Genomic DNA, 21,821 nt, shown 5'->3' on the forward strand with positions numbered 1-21,821 from the left:
TCAATAAAAATGTATCCCAGATGTATCTATTTGTATGGACATTTTTTTACCATTAGTTCAATATTCCATTCTTTTCCTAAGTGATGTTATTTAGTTCTTTGAGGAAAACAAGACAGTTTTCCAGGACAAGTTCTGTTGACATTTACTGGAAGTCTTCAAACGGCTAAAGGATTATGTCACATCAGATTCAAAATTAGGACCGGTCTATCCATCTGCGCAGAAGCACCTTCCAGGGGTGGCCCACCTCCGAACTCTCTCCGTTTGGTCAGCGCAGATCCGCAGGGATGCTTTCATCACCAGCTAGTCCCCTCTTCAAGCTGGAAGGAGAGTGGGGGCATGAAGGACAAAAGAAGAAAGCGGCAGTCAAACAGTTGAACGAAATGCACGAGTACAGGGGGTCCTCGGGTTACGACTGTCTCGACTTACGATATTTCGAGGTTACGAACGCGCGCAGTAAAGAATTGCCCATCACTATGGAAGTGAAATTAGATCCTATTAAGTGGTCTAAAAACGGTGAAGCACCAACGAACAACTCAAAGTGCTATGTTCTGTTTTGGGGTTTTATTGATGTAATAAAAGTGACGGTCTCACTGCTGCATTTTGTACTGACTGCATGGGAAGACCAGACAACAATACGTGACAGTAGTCAAGGCGGGACGTCACGCGTGAATTCATGTCTCTGCATCGCTTGGAGACAGGATAGGGCGAAACTTAGCAATATTGCGAAGGTGAAAAAAATGCAGTACTCGTAATGTTCCTACCTTGCATTTGAAAAGAGAGTGTTGAGTCAAATATTATGCCAAGGTTTTTTGCTGAGTAACTGTGGATAATGGTACATTTATCGAGACTCAAAGCGGTGTACTTAAACAGGCGCAGATGATGAGCGGAGCCAATAATCACCCTCTCGGTCAGTAGCACCACAAGGCGTTCTATGTGTGCATTGCACACGTGTGACAATATCAGTGACTTGAAAAGTAACTCCGCCAGTAAGTTAGTCTCAGGCTGGACACTTCAACTTTGGGTCATTCGCAATGTGCATCACCCCCAAATTTGCTCACTTTGCAAGGAAGAGGTTTCGGCACAATTTTACAACCCTGCTGGGAGCTGGACAAGGACATTGTGTCGCTAAATATGTAGCGAAAGCATTCGCCGTGTAAAATGACAGGAAACAGCTCGCCTGGCTCAGTCAGTTATCAACTGAAACTAACACCAATGAGGATTGTTAATTAGGAAGAAACATCTCCATTCTTCACACTCTGCATTACGTGTCAACTCAGTTGCACTATTATTTCCAAATGCTGCTAGGCAATTTACTCGACAAAACGTTCACAAGCTTCTCAGTAGGCCCGGTTAGAGATACTAAAGTGATCATAAATTCCACAGAAATATCAGATTAATTCTGTATGAATGAATAAATAAGGGTTGGCACAGTGGAAGAGTGGTTAACACGTTCACCTCACAGTGCAGAGGTCGTGGGGTCGATTTCAGCTCCGGCCTTCCTATATGGAGTTGTCATGTTCTCCCCATGCCCATGTGGGCATGTCTGCTTTCACGTTCCCAAAACATGGTAGGTATATTTTTTTAAATTAATTAATCGTGCAAGGGGGGCTATTATTGCTATTTATTTATTGATCGATTATGGGATGGTGTCTGCTGCTCGGGAAGTGAACAGAATACGAGTTTCATTGTGTGGTACACCCATACGTATGACAATAAATCTTTTAAACCTGCTTGCTTTATATACTCTTGATAGAAATGCACAAAAATGGCAAAATTGGAAATTTGACACGCATATTTTTGCACACACACACACACGCACACACACACACACACACACACACACACACACACACACACACATGCAGAAATGCCTTGATGTTGGCCAAAGTTTTAATTTTTAGGCTCAGGTGGTCCCTACAGCCCTTCATATTGGCCTGAGCTTAGAAGAGCAAGACACCAACAGGTGGCGCTGTTTTTTTTAACTAATTGCAGGTTTATTTATTCATTGGCAAGAAGCTTCCAGATGACTTTGGCGCGGCCAATTCAATTTTGTAGAGTTTGTGTGTGTGTGTGTGCGTGTTTGCATGTGTGCGTGTGTGTGTCTTTTTGTACGTGTTTTACTTGTATTTGGCTGACTCGCATAACCATGTGTGTTGTGCAGGGCCTCCATTTGTAAAGAGGCTTATTGAGCATATGTGTTGGTATTGTGAGTGTGTGAATGTGTGCGAATCCTGGGGCACACCTGGCAGCAATGTGCGCATTCTGGCAAGCAAGCAGCTGGCCTGCGGGCTGGTGAGGGTGTTGTGTGGCGACGGGGTTTGAGAGGGGTGCAGGGGTCTTCTACAGACACCTTCCCACCAGACTTACACAGTGGGAGGCAGATGGACAGGCCAAAGCCACAGCCAGAGGGCCAAAAGGGCCCAGGGGGCAGAGGGAGGTGTCTGGCTGAGCTGAAAGACAAACACTCGGGTAAAAAGAAAAATACTGCAGAATAACAATAAATGCCTAACCTTTCTACCCGTGGTTTAAACCGCAATTACAGACACGACGTTCAGTCATGGTACCCCCAAAATAGTCCGTCTTCTACAGACCCCAAAAAATTGTGTTTGTTCAAACACACACACACACACACACACACACACACACACACACACACACACACACACACACACACACATATATATATATATATATATATATATACATAATTTTTTTTTTTTCCCACCTTCATGAGCCTCATGAGCTTCCCTCCTCTTGAGCTTCTCTCCTCTTTTTCCTTTACCAGCCATGTCGCTACAGCAAGAGAAAGAGAACTGTTTATTCCCAGACAGGAGTCCTGTCTGTGCTTTGGGGTTGCGGCGACAGACGTGGAACAAGTAAGACCACGCTGCAATGTTTGTTTAAAGGCCATTGCAACGAAAGGTAGCAGCACAACGAACTTAATTCAGCAACTAAGACAAAGGCGCTCACCCGAGTGGGTAAAATGTCAAATTTTGTTTGGATCCTAAGTGATTGCACTGTTCATCTTAGCACAGTTGAAAAAAAGTTTAAAGTTTGCACTTTATTAATCTCATACAATGTGCTACTATGCTACACTTGTTTATAGAATTATTTCATGCAAGTCAGACATTCTGGACTTTAACCCGCTTGTGTCGATGGTTGTAAAGCTCCCTAGTATAAAACTCTAGCCCCCATTTTTAGAAATAAACACATGGTGCCATTTTGATCCTCTACTCATTTTGACAATCTATTGTAATTTTTAGCCTCCTAGTGCATTTTTGTGCTTTTTGTTAGACGTCAAGTCAGATTTATTTCCTCCTCACAATCTGGCCCGGTGGATCCATCCAAACAGAAGTGCCTCAGCGGAGGTGGCCCATCTCAAAATCCGCAAACATACGCTTGAAGACCGAGTTTGGACAACCCTGTTTTAAGAAACGAAAGTCAGCCTGTATGGAAAATGTGAAACATTTAAAACGTGTCCCGAAGCGGAATTGCAAAATTCATCAAGCATTACTTCACTATTTGTTGAATCTTGTGCCAATGATTGTTTCTTTCTTTCTTTCTTTCATGCCCAATGTTGCTTGTGATTGTTTTTTTTTTATTATTTTTTTGCTTTGTATTTCTTTAAGTATGTTCAGGTGAGTTAATTGTGTCTCTACGCCTTCTCTAAGTCCAAAACACATGAAGGCAAACGTCCATGCACCCTCAGGGATGTAGCGAGTGTAAAGCTGGTGCACGGTTCTATAGCTGGGACGAAAACCCCACTGCTCCTCCTAAATCTGAGATTCGAACTCCTGATGAACCCTGCTCTGCCGACATGTTTCAGAGCCCTGGGCTCAACCTGGGAAAGAATAACATTTGGAGTGAACCGATTGTGCGTGATAGTGAGGAAGCCCCTCTCATTCATACATCACTGTCCACTTTGAGTTTCTCTTTCATTTATTCCTCTTCATTTCGGTTTACGACCCAGTTCCTGTAACATCCTCAGACCGTTCCGACAAAGTTAGAAATGTACAAAAAGGTTGGTGATCAATTAGGATTAAGGGTGAACAAAGTTAAGCAATCGCTCATAATTCGTGTCAGTGTAGGACTCGCACCTAAGCTCAGTATTGGTGACTATGTACTCTTTAGTGTGGATCTATGTAGTCCAAAGAGCCACAGATGCTCGACTGTTTGTGTGTTGACTCTGTGTAATTTGTTTGCACTAATTTGTTTTGCTCTACCAGGGGAGTTCCCCGGTTTAATTTAGCTCTATGTTTACCTCTTTTTGTGGCTCGCTGATCTGTTCAGCTTCGACAGAGTGGGAGCGATAGCGTGGAGGGTGGGCCCTTCACAAAGCCAAATTAAAAAAGGAGCCGTGCAGATTGTTTTAAGCTCTGGCAGCCCCTTTAGGCCCGAAGGCCTCGCTTGCAGCCCGCACCTGCTCCGTCCCCCAGGAGCTAACTACCTGATCCGTGGCCCTTGCAGGCTTCCTGCCCAAGCGCCGCCTCCCTTTCATTTTGATTTTCCTTTGCTTTTTTTTTTTTAACCTCTCTTTCACACCCTCCTCTGTCAGTCTGAGCCCTCTTCTCACTGCTCCCACAACTCCCTATGTTCCTGTCCACCTCCTCTGTAACTTCTTGCCACTTGTCTGGCCTCTTCTTGTCCCCACCATCTGCTATTTCTCTGAACCTTTCAACTCTTTTTGTTTTCATCCAAGACACCTTTCAACTTTCCATTTTGTAGTACAATATCATTTTTCATTTTTTTCTTTCCTTTTAATGATGGACAATTGTTAAACTGAGCTGGCACATTTACGACATCTGCCCTCTTATACCTACCGTATACCCTCCACCCCAAATCGACAACTTTAGCCCAACTTTAAAGTAACAGTATTTTCAGACGCTCCTACAGGTTACATTACCAAGCAATAACAGTTCTCTGCCTAACAAAGTGTCTCTTTTATCCTAGAACTTCATCCAATCTTGCTGTCACGTCATTGGCTGAGAAACCTGATGCGTAGGAGCACAGGTTTCTCGCATATATGCAGCTTGCATGAATAGGTAGACATGGTAAGATTTACATGTCATGACACGTCGTGACATAAGCAGAGGTGGGCATTTCGTTGGAACTGATGGACTGTCCATCACTTCGTCACTTTTCGGACTCCCATTTTGCTGACAGACCGATGAATGACGGGAATGCTCCAGACACGTGAATTAAAAATGTCGGAAGTGCAATTTTCAGCCGTCGTTGTCATCATTGGGATAGACATTACGTCAGATGACCGTCAGTCCGCCACGTTCCTTTTTGCTTACTGAAATACAATATAAATCAACTGACTTGCTGAATCTTTGGTGGAAAAATTGCAATTACCCTGCAGTCAATTTGACAAAGTCATTTTGCATCACCACTAAGCAGTGGAGAAATGAGTGATTATACTGAGTTGGATCAATTCACTACTTGTCATTCACAGCTATAACATACCTGACTTTATTGGAGATTTATTTGTAGTTGCTACCTTTCCTAGTCTTTGTTTCATGAACCAAAATGCATTCTGTACACAATCTCGCCTACAAAATTAATGTCTATAATTAAGAGATTTTTTTTTCCAATATATTTTACATTTAAAACAAATTGCTTGCTGAGCATTCTGGGATGTGTTTCCACTGCAAGGAGATCACTCTTTCAAGTAACCAATGGCTGCACATCAAATGTGCATGTTTTTTTCTGATTTACATTAGGCTAGGAAATGCAAGATAGACGTTTTTAATTCCCTAATAAATAAATTCATTAGTAAATTCAAGCTCAGCAGTACTGTTTTACTTGTAGTGTATGTGACAGATGACATTAAGACAAGTTTAGACGTATCTAGTAAAGCATGATAATGCAATCCAGTGGACACGATTGCCAATTGCATTCTCGTCTTAGATGCACTTTGAGCAATATGATGGTGTATTTGTCAGAGAAATCTATGAAAGCAGACTAAGACATGCCCGGCTGCTAAGCAGCAAAATAGTAACTCAGACCAAACCAACTATTCAAACCAACAAAGGGAGGGCTTGGCTCTCACTCTCATGTTCGCCAGAGCCATCGGAGCCCAGCCATCCCCGCCTACTTTTTATATTCATTCAGCAAAGCATTGCACATTACAAGACATAACAAAAAGCGCTAGCCGGGCGCCGCCAACAGCTGGGCCGAGGTTTCAGTTCACACTTTCCTGCATCAACAGCTTTATCTAAGGACTGGGGCGAGATGAACTAGGACAGCATTGATAGATAGCTCTAGAATAAATGAATGCTATTCTAGACGTGAAATAAACACATAATGATAACAACCTAATACTGTATATGATTTCCTTAACAGGGGGTTGTCGACGGAAGTTGGTGACTGTCGGGGGGGGAGTGAAAGTTGGCGGGGCGACGGGAGTTGCCAATTGACTGATGATTACAACGTGATTTCAGCGTGAAAAAAATGGTGAACTGACAAAGACGTAAGGGGTAAAGGGCACTGATGAATGTTAGACCAGCAAAAAAATGTAAGTTGTCCACGTATGCACTTAAGATATACAACCACTCATAGCTTAACCCTCAAGGCATTAAAAAGTAAATGGAAAAAAGAAGACTTTTAAAATTGTCAACGCTTTTTATTGAAATAAGCCTGTCGACCCATTTTATGACTACACAGCCACAGTGTGATCGATCAGTCTGCTCTACATACATCATGATACACTTTGTCACACGTACACTATTTACATTAAACCAGCAGAGATGACATGAGCTGAGACATTTACTTCTTATATGGTTTGGTAGAAAGCAGTCCAATTTAAGGAAAGAGTTCCAAGGGGACAAACTACAGGACAACATGATGGAGGTGGTTTACATTTGCCTTTTTTCAGTCTGTCCAACACTTGAACTAGTTCTAATCTCAGGAAATTTGTCACCATGTACAGAGCTTTCCATCCAGGTTGAATCATTTCCCTCAGTCCAACTTCAATGAAGTTACAAGGCCAAGATAAAATTAAATAATTTCTACAAGTGCATAAACCAGAGAAAAACTTTAACTAAACTTCTAAGAGGCATACCTGGGCAGTAATTGGCATCAACATGCGTTACTGCTAAATTTGTCCATTTTTTAACCCGACAAGCTTTTAGTTCCCTTTAGCAGAGAGGTGTCAAACTCATTTTTGTAGTTATGGTTTTCTGTGTGAGGCTGTTACGACTGTGAAACCACATACATGCTTGCTCGCCTCCTTACTTTATTAACGTACATGCACAGTCAGTATTCAAATAATTTTCATGGATAACTAGTTTGAAATTAGATGTTAAGAATAACTGTTCATCTATTGCTAAATTATGGTAAAAAAGGGTTTGTCACAAGAAAATGCTGGGAAACCTGCAACTTTATAAGCCATTGCATATGACAATTTGAAATATTGCTCGAGATTTTGGCAAGCATATTTGGATGATGACATGCTTGATTTGATTTCCCGAGCCACATAACATGATATCACAGCACAGAATTTGCCCTCTGGCCTTGAGTTTGACACCTGTGCAGCTAACGGGAGGTAAACAGGGAAGCAGCACAATGAGTGACGATTCGAACCGTTTGGGAAGCATCTCCACCCATCAAAACCTGCTGAAAAATAAAAAGATTATCTGGCAATTAATATTTTATCAGCATGTCTCATCAGGAACTGAAATCATGTGATTTCACCCACTCAATTAGTTAATCACAATCATTATTGATATTGTAATATTATAATGACATACAAGGACAATGAAATACATGAACAACTTTGTAAAAGTCCAACATGTAATGTACTTCAATGACTGGAGGGTTTACAATTATTTTACCCAAACATACAAAATTGTATATTTCATTGATGTCACAAATAATTGAAATTTGCCTAACGTTTAAGGTTTTTCAATTCTTTCACACCAGGTAATTTGATATCTTGATTGCATCCAATGAAGACTTTTTCCATCAACTGGTCAGTTGATGACATTCACACATCCTGTAACATTCTCATCCACACTGAACAGCTTTTATTAGCACAGTACCTTCACTGTGAAAATATTCATAGAGCAAGGTTATAAATGACCTATTTGTTTAGTCTTTCTCAACTCAAATAGAATCCTACACCCCAAGCTTTCAGACACATTAAAATAAGGTGAAAATAAGTTTTCACGAGTGCAAAAAATAATGTCTCTTTTAAGAGAAGTAAAGAATAATAAAAATATATATGTATTTAACACAAAATCTCTTTTATAAAGAAAAATAAAGTGGCACTGGTGAACTAAAGCGCAAACTTTCAACCGTGTGTTTGATCCAAGCACTCGGGCTTAACTTTAGCTGCACTTAAGTAGTACGCAAGTAGTACGAACATTGAGTATGACTATTATCTAAAAGGAAACCACCATCCACTTATGTTTGCAGGTATTCGTGGCTAGGTGCTATTGCCACCTGGTGGTCACGTTTATTAACTACAACCCCCCGTTTCATTCGTGTGCAAATGAACAAAGCAGAAAATAAACAAAACAAAACAAAACAAAAAAATAAAATTAACAGGCACAGAAATGCGGATCAATAAATTTCTATTCAATCAGCGAGTAAAGGAGTTCCATCCCGATTGATGTTCAATGTAGACATGCATATCCATGTGATTTGTAGTCTTTCCATATATAAAAGCTAAACAAATACGTATTGCATGATAAAATGTCATCTCCGTGCTAAAATAGCTGCGGCGTAACAGCTGCTTATTTTCACTAGATGATCAGTCTCCCATTTGTTGGAATGAATTTAAGACAACTGGTAAAACGAACACTATACCTGCACCAACTGGAGCTGTTTACTTGTTGCTAACCTCACAACACCTTCTTCCGTTATCACATGACCACTCAAATAAGGCAGAGACAAAATGCCACCGTGACAATTGGGACATTTTGGGGAACGGACAAACCGGACGGTAACATGTAAAATGTAGAGATTCAGTTTTGTCACTGTGCATTTCAAAACCCACTCTGTCCACAAGGGAAGCTGTAACATGTTGGGCATTCAAGACGAGCGTCGGAACAACGATTCTGTTGTTTGTGCACTCGGCAGGCTGTGGTGACAGCTGTTCCGCTCTCCGGTCAGCCTCCGCCTTTCAGCCATCGTCACATCAAACCTCCAGGTCGGGCATCGCATCCTCCTTGAGCTGGGTTTCGTAGTCCGACCCCGTGCCCACATCCGAGTCGAATAGCGAGTGGTCAGAGTTGGGCGTGTGTGTGTGCGTGTGGCCGGCAGAGTGGCTGCCGGCTTCGCTATCGTCCAGAGTGTCAGTCCTGGAGAAGAGCCCGAAGTCCAGCAGACCAGTGGGCGACGCCGTGCCGCCGCTGCTCTCGCTGTCTCCGTCATAATAAAGGTCCTCCACCTCCACGAACCATTCGGGCCAGAACCTCCTTCGCATCCGCTCGCAGAACATGGCTAAATTGATCAGTTCCCCTATGAGGGCAGCAAGAAAGCTGGAGTTCAATCTGGGCTTAAGAAGTTTTCAAAGCACAGATGAGTATGTTCATGGATTGATATTTAGCAGTGATTTTTTTTTTTTGGATGGTACAAACCTTTAATAAGTTGTTCTGGCCGCGTACCAGGAAGAGTCCACATGGCCTGAGCAAGATGTCCAAACACTGTGGCATCTAATGTGGATATCTTGGCGCCCATAAAGTATTTCTTATCTCCTAAACGTGCACAAGACACAATTCTATTTTAAGTCTCAAGGCAAGAGATCGCAAACAAGTACTTTAGGGATTACAGATCATTATATAGGGTTCTGCATTAAGACTGTTTGTAATATATCAGCACTGGCTCTGTATATTCATGACACAAGATGGTAAGCTTTAATAGTCACTTCATAGTTGGTGTACTCAAATGGAATTTTTTTTTGTGTTTCACATACACAAACTATCATGAAAAATAAAAATAAAAAATAAAAAAAATTAAAAAATAAAATAAAATAAAATAAAAAAATTTGCAACCGATTTTCAATACTTCAGACGTTTGGGGACTGACCAATAGGATTATTTCTTGAAAATAAATTAAAAAATCATTGACCAAAATATGTACAACATGTGTACAACTATGTATTTTTACATTATTTAAGCCGAGTGTGTGAGTCAACTGCAGCTTCTCTTTGTCCACTTGCACCATGTACTTGGCTCTTATCAAAACAAGATTGCTTTTTCAAAATCATAACCCTTACCTGCATTTGACAAAAAAGGAAAATTGTCCATCTTACCCAGCAGCGTGGCCAGTGTCCTCATGTCCTTCTCCATCAAGGCATAGACTTCTTCTTTGGAGAAGCGACCGATGCCATGGCCGTACATCTCCCTGCGTACCATGCTGCCGTTCAGGCGGCTCAGCAGCCATTTTAGAGTGTCACTAAGAGGGCCACTCATTGCCAGGAGCTTCTGGGTTTCCTCTAAGTTGTCCACCCACTGACAGTAGGCAATCGTCCTGGAAGAACCATGAATACACATTTAAAGTTTTTAAAGATTAAAGTTTTTATGTATTTATTTATTTTAATCCTTTGCTTGATTATTTTTTACAGGTTCACAGTGCTGCCACAAGTCAAATCAGTTCTGAAACTAGTTTTCACACTAAAAGCATCATTCACATTAGAGCAACTAATAATCTAAGGCCAATGCCTGACTGTATTTTACTTGTTATTTCCTCTCATTTATTTTTTTCTCACGTGCTTAGCATTTCATGCGCCTCACTGTCACCCTCTAGTGGAGATGCATTCGAACTGAAAGCTACGTAAATGACAACACAGCAGCAAATCACAAAACAATGAGCATTGTTCGCTGAGGGCCTTCCCTCATTTGACACAATCATTTAATGTGACAATGAGCTGCATTTACTTCTTGGATTTAAATCATTTGCACCTTGTGAACAGATCTTTGCGTTCTGTCAAGAACCACCCTCAAACTAATCAATAAAAGAGCACTGCTTCATCTGCCTATCAACTCCGCTTGCAGATATCTATCATCTTGTTAGGAGAAGAAATTTTGGAATGACAGCATTTGTCACGATAAATTGCAGTATGGCCACAATAATCAATAATCCGTAGCTTTACCTTCACCACAGCAAATCAAGACAATAAAAGTGCCAGTCCATTTGGCAAACTAACGCTGGGTATATTGGTAACTTTTAGCGCTTACTTGCAATTTACATGCTGAAGTGACGGGGACGCTGTGAGGTGAAGTGTTCTCCGTGACTGACAAGAAGAATAGAAAATACTATTTTCTACAGAGGGGTCGAAGTGAAAGGTTTTTTTTTTTCACGGTGCCCCAAAATCCTTGACAGCGCACCTGCGTGCAGACACTAACAAGATTAAACCTTTATAAATTTACACAATACATCCTCACAGTCTTTGGATAAACAGATTAGAGACTGACCTTTTAGATTAATGCAACTGTGAGGCTAGACATACAATAGACTGTAGTACGGCGGCATCATTCTGTAAGTCAAGATAGCCTTGATGAGACTGCAAAATTGTGTTTGTTGTCTTTAGCTTCCTTGATCCAAATCCGATAAAAGCATCTGGCTTGCTTTAAAGCTGGGCCTGGTGATAACAAGGGCAGAAAAACCAACTTTCTGTTTAAAATCTTTGGTCCCCAAAGTGTATGTTGTTCTTGACAGGAATGAAAGGGCCAATGAGTACAAGTCAAGAGGACCAAAATATTAAAAGGGACAGTGAGGGTTTTTTTTCTACTCCTTTATGTTATTCAAAAGGCCTCCACAGTTTCAAAGACATCATCATTTTCCTATTCTATCACTCCACAAAGATTTGTGAAAATCACTCAAATAGATTTAGCATATTCCTGTTCCAAAACTAAGAGAAACAAAAATAAAGATTACACCCTGTGATAAGCAATTGTTGCCACTTTCAGAGTAGAAATATTTTCAGATGAATTAAAAGGAAAATATTGAATCAGAGGGATTCAACTGAAAGAAATCTGGAAATTCTGTAAAAAAGGATTTTGGTTACAACACCCAAAACAAATGAATAATAAGTTGGCTTATTTTTTTATTTTTTTTCTGAACTGTTCAAACACTGAAACCAAACACATTAAACAATCACATGCACAGATTTATTATTGTATTTAAAAAATTAAGCATGCTAAAAGAGGTGTGTTTCAGCCTTTCTAATGCATTGATGGTCAAGTATGTTGATGGTATTGGACTAAAGATTATGTACAGGCTTGCCCTAGTATGTATGAACAATTAAACGAATTTCAGTATTGGACTAAAGATTACGTACAGGCTTGTCCTAGTAAGTATGAACAATTAAACAAATTTCAATTGTGATCATATGCAGTAGATGCATTTTTTTTTTTTTTTTACTAATCGTAAAGGCAGAAAAAAAATGCTCCATTATGGTTGGCAGGTAGGATATATCTTTTTATTAGGGCTCCCAGTTTAAATATTAACTTTTGAGATAAGTTTAAACTACCGGTAAACTAGTTTATTAGTAAATTATTACTAAATTAGTTTAAAATAAAGCATTTGCATTAAAGTTAGAGTAGAATCAAATAATATCGAGCACATGCTTAAAATAAAAAGCATATGCTCGGTAATATTTGATTCTACTCTAACTTTAACTTTGCAACCACACTTTTAGGAGAGTCACAGGCATAAACACAAAAAAATATGGACGTTTTTGTCGTTTTACATTAAAAAGTTCCTTGACAGCATTTTGTTGCTCAGGCGCGAGTCAGGGATATTGCGCAGCCTAAATGTGCACTTGGGGTGGACTTTTCTCTCTTTTGATAGTTTGCTAAACTTTGAACATGATAGAACTGGCTGTAACGAGCTTACACCGCTACGCGCCATTATTGGACCAGCCAAGTCCAGCCGATCCGTCCATGGAAAGCGCTCGCCGAGTTTGACACTGCTAAGTATAAGTAGACTTGCTGGAGGTCCGTGCGTGACACAATGGCCCACGTTCACAAAATTGTATCTCTTTGTGGATGATGACTGCATGAGATGAGTGCCTGCTTTGAAGACCACCTTGCAACCACCACTGTGAAACCTAACCATCCAATCATCATTTAAATATGTAAATTAAATAGCTATTGTTCATTTAACTGATTTGTAAAGATTGTTTTGTTCAAATAGATTGTTATAGATTTGCATAAATCTAAACATTATATCATAAAATAATTCATGAGGATTGTCAATTCATTCATCCATTATTATAATTCATGAATTTATTTCTACAGTAATTCAGAGATCGAACATGCGTATATCTTGCTCACCCTCCAAAAGCTGTGTCTGCACAGTGCACTTATTAAAACATTTTTGGACTGATCATAATGATAATTTTATTTTTATTATAACTCATTTAATAAATCGATTCATACAACACATGGGGTTGTACAGGTATATGGTGACCGCCAAAGAGGCATGCAGTGGGTAGTCTAAACTGTAGTCTATTTTTTTGCCAAAAAAAAATATGTGGCTCACAAGATGGCCGTTGTGGTGTATGGGTGTTTTTTGAGACTGAATATTACCCATAGTTTGTTATCCAAGGCATGATGGCAACCCCGGCTCCAGGTTGCGTTGTACCGCTTGTTAAGACTAAGTGCTATGTTAACAAAGAGTTAACACTACGTCGTAGTCTGGAGTATCATTGTTCTATTTTTCAGTAACATGAAATTTAAGATGCGCCCATTTTTCCAACAAGCTCAGTATACTTTCTGTGAGCAAAAACACTACCATAAACATGGCAGAGTGGACCTGTGCTGGCACCAAAGTGAGGGTGTGCACCTTTTTTTTTTTGTTTTTTTTTACACCGAGTCTACCAAATTAGGGCCCTTAATGTTGATTCCAAGATTTTACTCAAGTATCTCCTACAATCTTTGGAGAAAATAGTGTTTGAAAAATGTGATTAATGACGATTCATCAGAAAAAAAATCCTATCAAATATATTTAATCACTTGACCGCACTATTTTCATGTATATGTATATGTAGATGATAAGCGTTTATGGATACTTTTTCTACATAAGTGCAGTAGTTAAGAAGTGCACTCCACATGCTTACATGCAAATGTTTCATGAAACATGAACGGTTGGAGTGGTAAAAACCCCAGATCTGTTTTCTTAATTGTTGGAATATGACTTCCGCTTACACATACCAACCTTGCCAGGAGATAGATATTAATTCATCATTCGCATCATTTGCCTTTATTTTAGCAAATGCTAAACCTATAAAACCGAACCATCCATGTGTATTAAATCTGATATGGTCACCGTGATGCACAATAATGGTTATGTTTGATATAACATGAACACATGGAAAGGGGACTTTGAAAAACCAAATCTCATTAAATAGCAACTATAATACATGTGTGGGTATGTGTGTGTGTGTGTGTGTGTGTGTGTGTGTGTGTGTGTGGGGGGGGGGGGGGGGGGGGGGGGGGATTTGATATTTTCCCATAATGGTTCAGCCTTCCTAGCCTGAATCTTGCTTCAGAAACAGCAGCATGCATGCCAGTGCACTGCCCTTCACTGACATAAATAATTCATCCAGGAGGTGAGCATATAAGTCTAAACGTGGCACAGCGTGGACCGAGGAAGCAAGAAAAATAAGATAAGTGGGATGTGGGTTACGTCGCTGACCTTTGTGGATACAAAGTCATACTTTGAACATTACTGTACACAACATAAAATAGGTAGATGATGTCAGCATGTCATGGGCCAAATACATATTGAGTTGTGTGTGTGTGTGTGTGTGTGTGTGTGTGCAAGTCAAAGGAGGCCTTAAGTAATGGAAAAACACTCCAAGCTTGAGGGCGGAAAGTGAGCGTCTTTCTCATCCAGACAAGGCGGAGTGAGTCACCACTGGACTGCAACTGTAAATCCGTAAGCATTGCACAATTCCTCATCTTGTTTTGTTGCGTTCGTTCAAACGAATCAATATGCTTAGGAGCCACTGACCTTGGATCTAACCTCTTTTCTTCTTTTGTGCAGGTGTACCTCATGTTGTGAACTTGCGACCGCTGATTTATTATATGACATCACCAGATAAAAGTACTGCACTCTCCAAAGTTGCAAAGCTCCATGCCAAATCTTACCAGTATAGATGTTCTTCGACCATTTTGGTGACAGCTCGAGACATGGCTCTCTCCTCTGGTGTGAGATTGTGGTTGAGATTGACTCCAAGTTTCTCTTCCAGGAAGTCCACGATGAACTCTGACCCTGAGACCTGCTCATAGTTGTATTCCAGCCAAGGCATCTTGCCTTGTGGCGAAAGCTTCCCATCGAAATAGTTCTAGGGAGAAACGCAGCATCGTGTCAGAGTCTATCCGCTGATTTTTTATAGTGCGTACCCACATAAGGGTCGCAGGAAGCAAAGAACTGTCATGATCTAGCCCAGTCTGTTTTGCCAGAAAGAATGACACATTAACATGTCATTTTTTTAACATTTATGAAGTTTGGAATTCAAAGGTAAGTACGGTATTGTTCCCCCCACAAAACAGTTTACAGACCACAAGAATGGAAAGTGGGTGTCTGGTTGTTTTTTTTTAGTTTGTTTGTGTTGCGTTTTTTTTTTTTTTTATCTGAGCATCACGTTCAAGCAGAATAGAAGAATTACAAAACAAGGTTACAGTTAATACTTAAAAGACTATATTGAAGTTCAAAGAATTTATATTTACGTATCTTACCCCTGATTCACAAAAGTAAGGATAATGTGTTGCATGTACATTAACGATGGTTTGCAATAATAACAAAATTTGTGTTCACATCACTCATGTCGATTTTATATCAGACATTTCTTGAATGAAACAATCATTTGATTCATTAATGTAAAGCTAAGTGACTTGATGGGACACTTACTTTCAACTACTTCCAACTAATTGAAGTATTTGAAGCCTCATCATTCTTCTTCATATTTGTCAACTTTCACAGATTAATAGAAAGTCCACATTGTTTATATATTTGCAGTTGTAAAAGTTTAATGCATAGATGGACCTTATTTCTGTCTGTTTGAAGAGTCTGACTACATTGAATGCACCATGTAGTTAGCTGCTAGTGCTAATGCTGGAGACTTGTGCCCTAGATATTGTATAGTTAATAGTGGTGTGTTGATGTTGATAAAGATGTGATGGCAACAAAAACAGTCATGAGGAGGAGTAAAGCTAGCTGGTTGCAACTATCGCTACAAAGCCCAGCTTCAAAACAAAAGTGCCCATTGCATTGATCATCATTTATTATTTGATGTGATAACTTTTTTTATAAAACAATTTTGGGACATTTTATATCAATTCTAGATTATAGAACATGAGAACCTTGTGTAAATCAAAATTTTTGGTCACACCACCAATATTTAGAATTGTTTTAAACCAGGGAAGAGTAATTAAGATTTCCTGCACTTACCTGATAGGGCAGATCCACCATTCTCAGATAAGTCTCTATTTTGAGGCAGAAAGGTGAGAGGCTGGGAACGCCATTCTTTGGTCTGGAGAACTGGTGAAGGATGATGGCATCTTTAGAATCCATCTCCTGCTCCTTCCTGCACATACAGTGAGAATGTTGTTGTCAAATTGAGTTCGTATAGTTCTCTCATGCATGACATAATACTGTCAGCCATTAAGTAAAATCAAACCAAAGCCTGTAAGACAATCAATACTTGACTGAGTCATTAGTGTTTTCAAGAATAGCTCGACATTTCCCATCTCGCTCTGGTGATGCCATCATATACTGCGCTTAAAAACTCCGTTTTGTGTGTGTTGGGAGGCTTTTTCAGTTACAGTGACCATTTTATTTCTTAATTACAGTTTAACCTCACTCAGGACATTTAGTATCATGGAGTCAAATGTTAGACAAAAATTGGGCACATATGACCAGTAATTTATCCAATAATTAATCCATAGAGACCACTGAAGGAATTGACCTCACTTCTTATGCACTCAAGTCAGGCAAGTGTATCACAACGAATACCACTAGTGACTCAAATGCACTTGATTTTATATTAATCTAGTTTTGTGGTCACATCAGATAAACAAAAGAGAGAGAGAGAGAGAGAGAGAGAGAGAGAGAGAGAGAGAGAGAGAGAGTCTCTTGTACTGAAATAATCAAATCTTACAAAATGAGAGGCATTGCAGTCCCACAACACACTCATTTTCAGGAAATGTTCACGACAACGTGAGACAAAGATAATGAATCTTTTCATCATAAGAAAAAAACAACAACAAAAAACAATTTGGATTGATTTTTCTACTAAATCAGTCAAATGTTATCATGCCAATAATATTGCTATTGCTGTGAGTGCCAATGACCAAAAAGAAACAATGTTAATCATTATAAGTATATTTTGAATAATAGATTGATTGTCACTCGTATTCTGCCAAATACTGTAATCAGCCACAAAATATCCATATAGGTAGGGCCCAAATACAGACAGACAGATATGCAAGACGAAATGAGAAGAAGCATGTGAGTATTTTTATAATGTCCGTCAACATATTACTTCACTGTTTGTGTTCTGACATCAGTTGCTTAAAGGCTTAAAACGCTGTGATAACGATGCTAATTTTGAGCTCATCCATGACTTTTTGCAATGTGTTGGCTGTAGGCCTAAGACACCAGAAATTCTAAATCATGTGGTAGTAAGTTACACCATGTATAATTCTATAGTGAAGGTCAGATGACAAGTGATTGAAAGAGTGTGTTGTGAAGTCAGTTATTTCTTTTTTTTTTTTGGCTAACAGTCAAAGCGGAAAAAAAATCCTCCCAATGAAAACATTAACTTTAGGGAAAAAAAACCCTCAGATCTGGGTCTCATGCATCACAGGCACTGGTGGACACAATCTAATTTCTTCAGGAGGGAAATTCAAGTAGGAATGAGCCACGTTCAATAATACTGGCAGAAACTGAGGTCTCCAAAATCACAAAGTCCTTACGACCAGGTCTAATAATATCTGCTGGTTGGACCATTCACTTCTCACTTTGAGCTGCTATTGCGTCTCTGTCCAACGCCATGTGGTGCTGAAACGGTTCCTCGACTAGTCACACAAACCACAAATTTTGCAGTGTTCATGTTCACACATGCAATATATGGCGTCGAATCATCCTTGCCCCTACACAGGTCTCATGACTTTAAAAACAAAAACAACAACCGCAGTCCACCAACATGACATCACATGTCCCCAACAGATGATGCTGGTAGGCTGGTTTCAACCTCAGTGGGCTGCACGTGATTCTGCGGCACTGCTTGTGGACGAAATGCAAGGTTACTCCAATTAATCTGGTGGACGCGGCCCCGAAACCTTGTTTACACAGGCTGCATTTCCTTCCATGTAACATCCTGGCCACAAATAGACATAGCCATTGCCAGGCTCGCACTCGCCATCCTAAACGAAGTCCATTAATCTGTTTGGCTTGCCAATGAGCGATCACATCCTATTACAGAGTTAGAGGGACACCGAGTACTGTAGCAGTGCTTGCGAGCTGCTGCAGGGGTTCATTGGAGATCGGCCCGAGGAGTGCTTCGTTTTGGTCACGCTCAGGTGCCGACGGGGCGGGCACGCGAGCTGGCACACGAGCAGACGCGTGACTTCCATAATATTTAAATACCCCCCGCCCCCCCCGCCGCCCCCCCAGTCGTTGATTCGTGCCCTTGGAAAAAAGGAAGCAGACGGTGAAGCCGCCAGTAACAAGACAGGAAGCAACGCTTATGTAATCCAAAACACCAAAACATCCCGCGTCGGTCGTCGCATCGCGTGCGACAGAAAAGCAGAGGCAGCCTACCTGATGGCAAGCAGCTCGTGCAGTAAATAAGCCGCAGCGGCCAAGAGGGCCCCCCCGGTGATGTAGAGGGTTTTCTTCCACCACGAGTCCGAGCACAGAGCCGTCATGATGCCACCATAGTCCTGCAAAGGGAAGGCGATGATATATCCATACAACGACTGCGGCTGCTCGGACACACACAGCCCGAGGGGGAGGCTGTGATTCCGCCCGAGGTCCACCACGCACGGCCGGGAAGAGGCGAAGCCAGCAGCCCAGTACATCCTCCCTTCCCTCCGTCTGTCACAAGCAGCCCTCTTCCTCGGCGCCGCGCCCCCTGCTAGGCTTCATGTACAAGTCGCTCTGGTCTACGGCATGATGGCGACCGGGTGCTCATATAGTTCCGCAAAACTATAAGGGGAAAACACTTGGATTTGCCCTCCCCGAGATCGTGATGTTCCGCACCCCACCCCCCCCGGAGTTCACTTTCCTTTGAAGCGTCTGTCATCGTAAAGCTAACGGGTGGTTCGGCAGCATCACTTCCGGATGCCGCTTTTCAAAACAAAACCTCGTCGTCAATCATTCACGTTTGTTTCACCAACATGTTACTGTAAAAGTTAAACATCTACAAACCGTATAAGCGTATAACCATTTAAAGGGACAATGTGTAAGATTTATAGAGTTTTTCATTAAAAATGAATAAATGTAATGATTATAAATTTCAAATACTTGCAAATAAATGTGTTCTTAACAACCAACAATATGTTTTAAATATAATCGTAAGTCTAGTTATCATTAATTGATATTAAACCTGGCTGCAACAGAAGGCGAAAGTTATCCTCCGGAGGTCGTTATGTCCGTAGCTATGGACAATGATAAATGAACCACCTCCTGCTGTCCATAATGAAAAACAGTCTGAATTGTACACATTGTCCCTTTATGGACCCTCCATATTCAGCTCAGTGGACACTTTATGATTTTTAATTAAATCAATCATACTCATTGGTATCCCATGCCTTGCTCAAGGACATCCCAACAAATGACCAGATGCAATGTCTCCAAAAACTAGTTGCCCTTGTAAATGTTGGCTGCAGCATGACTTAAACTGTAACTTTTTGACAAATTTTGACAATAATATACTATTATTCAATTACACCACTTAAAAACTATCTTCTTTTTAGTATTGTGAATAAAAAACACCCCCACACACGCACATAAATAAAATAAATGAAAACATAATTAAATCAGTTGCCCATCTATTAACTAGAAAGAGCAGGTACCTTTTCAAAACAGCACCTAAAATACTCTCTCCAAATAGTAGAGTAATAGAGTATTAGGACCACAAAGAATACTTCCTACCATTGTTGTAGAATATAACATGATATAATTAACAGGCAGTAGGGGTTCCTTCATCATTCAGTAAATGTGTGATGTTGAGTGTGAAAAGGTTGTCGTTATCTGTAATTGAATGGTGTCCAGGCTGTCATCATCATTTCACTCAAATCTGCATTGGCTCTACAGCAGAAAATGGATGATTGATACAAATGGACTGCATTTGACGTAGCAGGCAACTTACTTTTAATTTGACACCATTGGTTGAGATCCGGTCGGCAGTGAAGCAAATGATGACAACTTAATACAGCCGGTCTATTGTCTGGTGGAGTTGGAGGAGCCGCTCCGCCCTAACGAGCCCCGGCGGTGACCCAGCTCAAACCAGCAGCGCGGATGGATGATTTGGCCTACCGATATTAACGGTCGGCCTACCTATGCTAACTGAAGTAAAAGTGTACACTTGAGAAACTGAATCGTGAATAAATTAGCTTTTCGTGAGATGACTTTAGTTCGACACTGTAGTTTGCAGTGCTTTGACCGCGAACGTTACGTGTGCCGTTTACAGGCCCGCTTTAAGTACCCACAATAAATTCACTGTGATTTACTCACATACATATACTGTGAATTATTGTTAAATGTTGATACGAAATCGCTGAAAGGGTGCCGACTAGTGTAATCGCGCAAGCAGGGAACGTTCGTTGCACAACACTTTAACTTCTGCTGGTCGACACATTTTAGTCCTTGTCCCACTACGAGAATAAAGTGTACTATCGTACTCACTCTGCCGCAACCATGGAAGTGGAGGATGTAATTCATGCTGAAGCCGCCGACCATCGCGTGATGTTGGAAGAGGCTGGCCGGGCATGCCTACAGATGGCTGCGAACAACTTGCTTAACTTAAAGAAGATTTCGCCTCGAGCCTTCCAACATCGGAGGTCAACAGGTGGCGACGTGTCCAGCTCACTTACAAGATCACCTTTTAGGAATGCCGCGCCGTGATTTGCGTCCGTGTGCCAAGAGGACAACAACTAACTGGCGCGCGCTCACAAGTCGCGGGCGCGCGCAGGAGAGGGGTAAAACGCGGCCACGCTAAATGATTGTTTATCCAAACTCTTTTAATGTTAACCTTAACCCTTAAATGACCTTTGTCTTAAATTAATCATTGTTGTGTTATATATTAAAAAAAAACTTGCATCCATCATCTTAGCCACTTGTACTCTCAAGGGTCGAGGGCTTACTGGTGCCTATCCTAGCTGTGTTTGGGCAGCAGGCGGGGTACACAGAGATAAACAACCATTCACACCTAAAACACACCAAAGAGTAATTTGGAGTGTCCACCATGCACATTTTGGGGAACGTGGGAGGAAACCGGAGAAACTCACACAGGCACAGGGAGAACATTCAAACTTTACACACGAAGTAACGAACCTCCAAACTCCAAGGCGGATGCGTAAGAGTGATGGGATTGTTTTTGTCTGTTATTTCACTGTTTTATTGGCTTGGGACTTTTTGGCGAGTGTGCAGGCCAGATTGCATTTCTGAAAATCTGGACCTAATTGACAATTGAAAGGCAACTGGCCTGAAGAAATTGGACCAATCAAATATGGTATGTTGGCCAGATTGGCCAATCACAGTGGGAGAGAAACACCTCTCTCCGGCCACAAATTTCTTGCCAATACACCATCCACTGTAACCGTTTCAGTTCAGATCAAGATTATGGCGGATCTGGAGAAGTG

General features: G+C 40.9%; 1 protein-coding gene across 2 annotated transcripts; it reads right to left on the reverse strand.

The window, feature by feature from the left end:
* Window positions 1-6,604: 6,604 nt before the first annotated feature.
* On the reverse strand, window positions 6,605-21,086 carry faxcb (failed axon connections homolog, metaxin like GST domain containing b). 2 transcript variants are annotated; one of them, XM_088411892.1, is made up of 7 exons: window positions 20,866-21,086; window positions 18,778-18,899; window positions 16,405-16,540; window positions 15,102-15,298; window positions 10,259-10,476; window positions 9,585-9,701; window positions 6,605-9,465 (listed from the first exon to the last, which is right to left on the reverse strand). In XM_088411892.1, exons 1-7 carry the CDS (start codon window positions 20,917-20,919, stop codon window positions 9,143-9,145), a joined length of 1,167 nt encoding a protein of 388 aa, XP_088268018.1. In that variant the 5' UTR covers window positions 20,920-21,086; the 3' UTR covers window positions 6,605-9,142. The 2 variants fall into 2 exon arrangements, with proteins under 2 accessions (XP_088268018.1, XP_088268017.1); XM_088411891.1 differs by lacking the exon at window positions 20,866-21,086 and having other exon boundaries at window positions 18,778-19,218.
* Between the last annotated feature and the right edge of the window lie 735 nt (window positions 21,087-21,821).

The sequence above is a fragment of the Hippichthys cyanospilos genome, chromosome 3 (genome assembly GCF_059441005.1).
Source record: "Hippichthys cyanospilos isolate Australia breed blue-spotted pipefish chromosome 3, RoL_Hcya_1.0, whole genome shotgun sequence".
Lineage (NCBI taxonomy): Eukaryota > Metazoa > Chordata > Actinopteri > Syngnathiformes > Syngnathidae > Hippichthys > Hippichthys cyanospilos.

What these genes read in the sequence shown, in the direction of transcription:
- faxcb (XM_088411891.1), bottom strand. Translation starts at nt 19,037, where the DNA reads ATGTACTGGGCTGCTGGCTTCGCCTCTTCCCGGCCGTGCGTGGTGGAC. An exon ending in TGGTGGATCTGCCCTATCAG is followed by an intron (nt 15,299 to 16,404) that starts GTAAGTGCAGGA and finishes GTTTCTCCCTAG; the next exon opens with AACTATTTCGATGGGAAGCT. An exon ending in GTCGAAGAACATCTATACTG is followed by an intron (nt 10,477 to 15,101) that starts GTAAGATTTGGC and finishes TGGTTCTTCCAG; the next exon opens with GACGATTGCCTACTGTCAGT.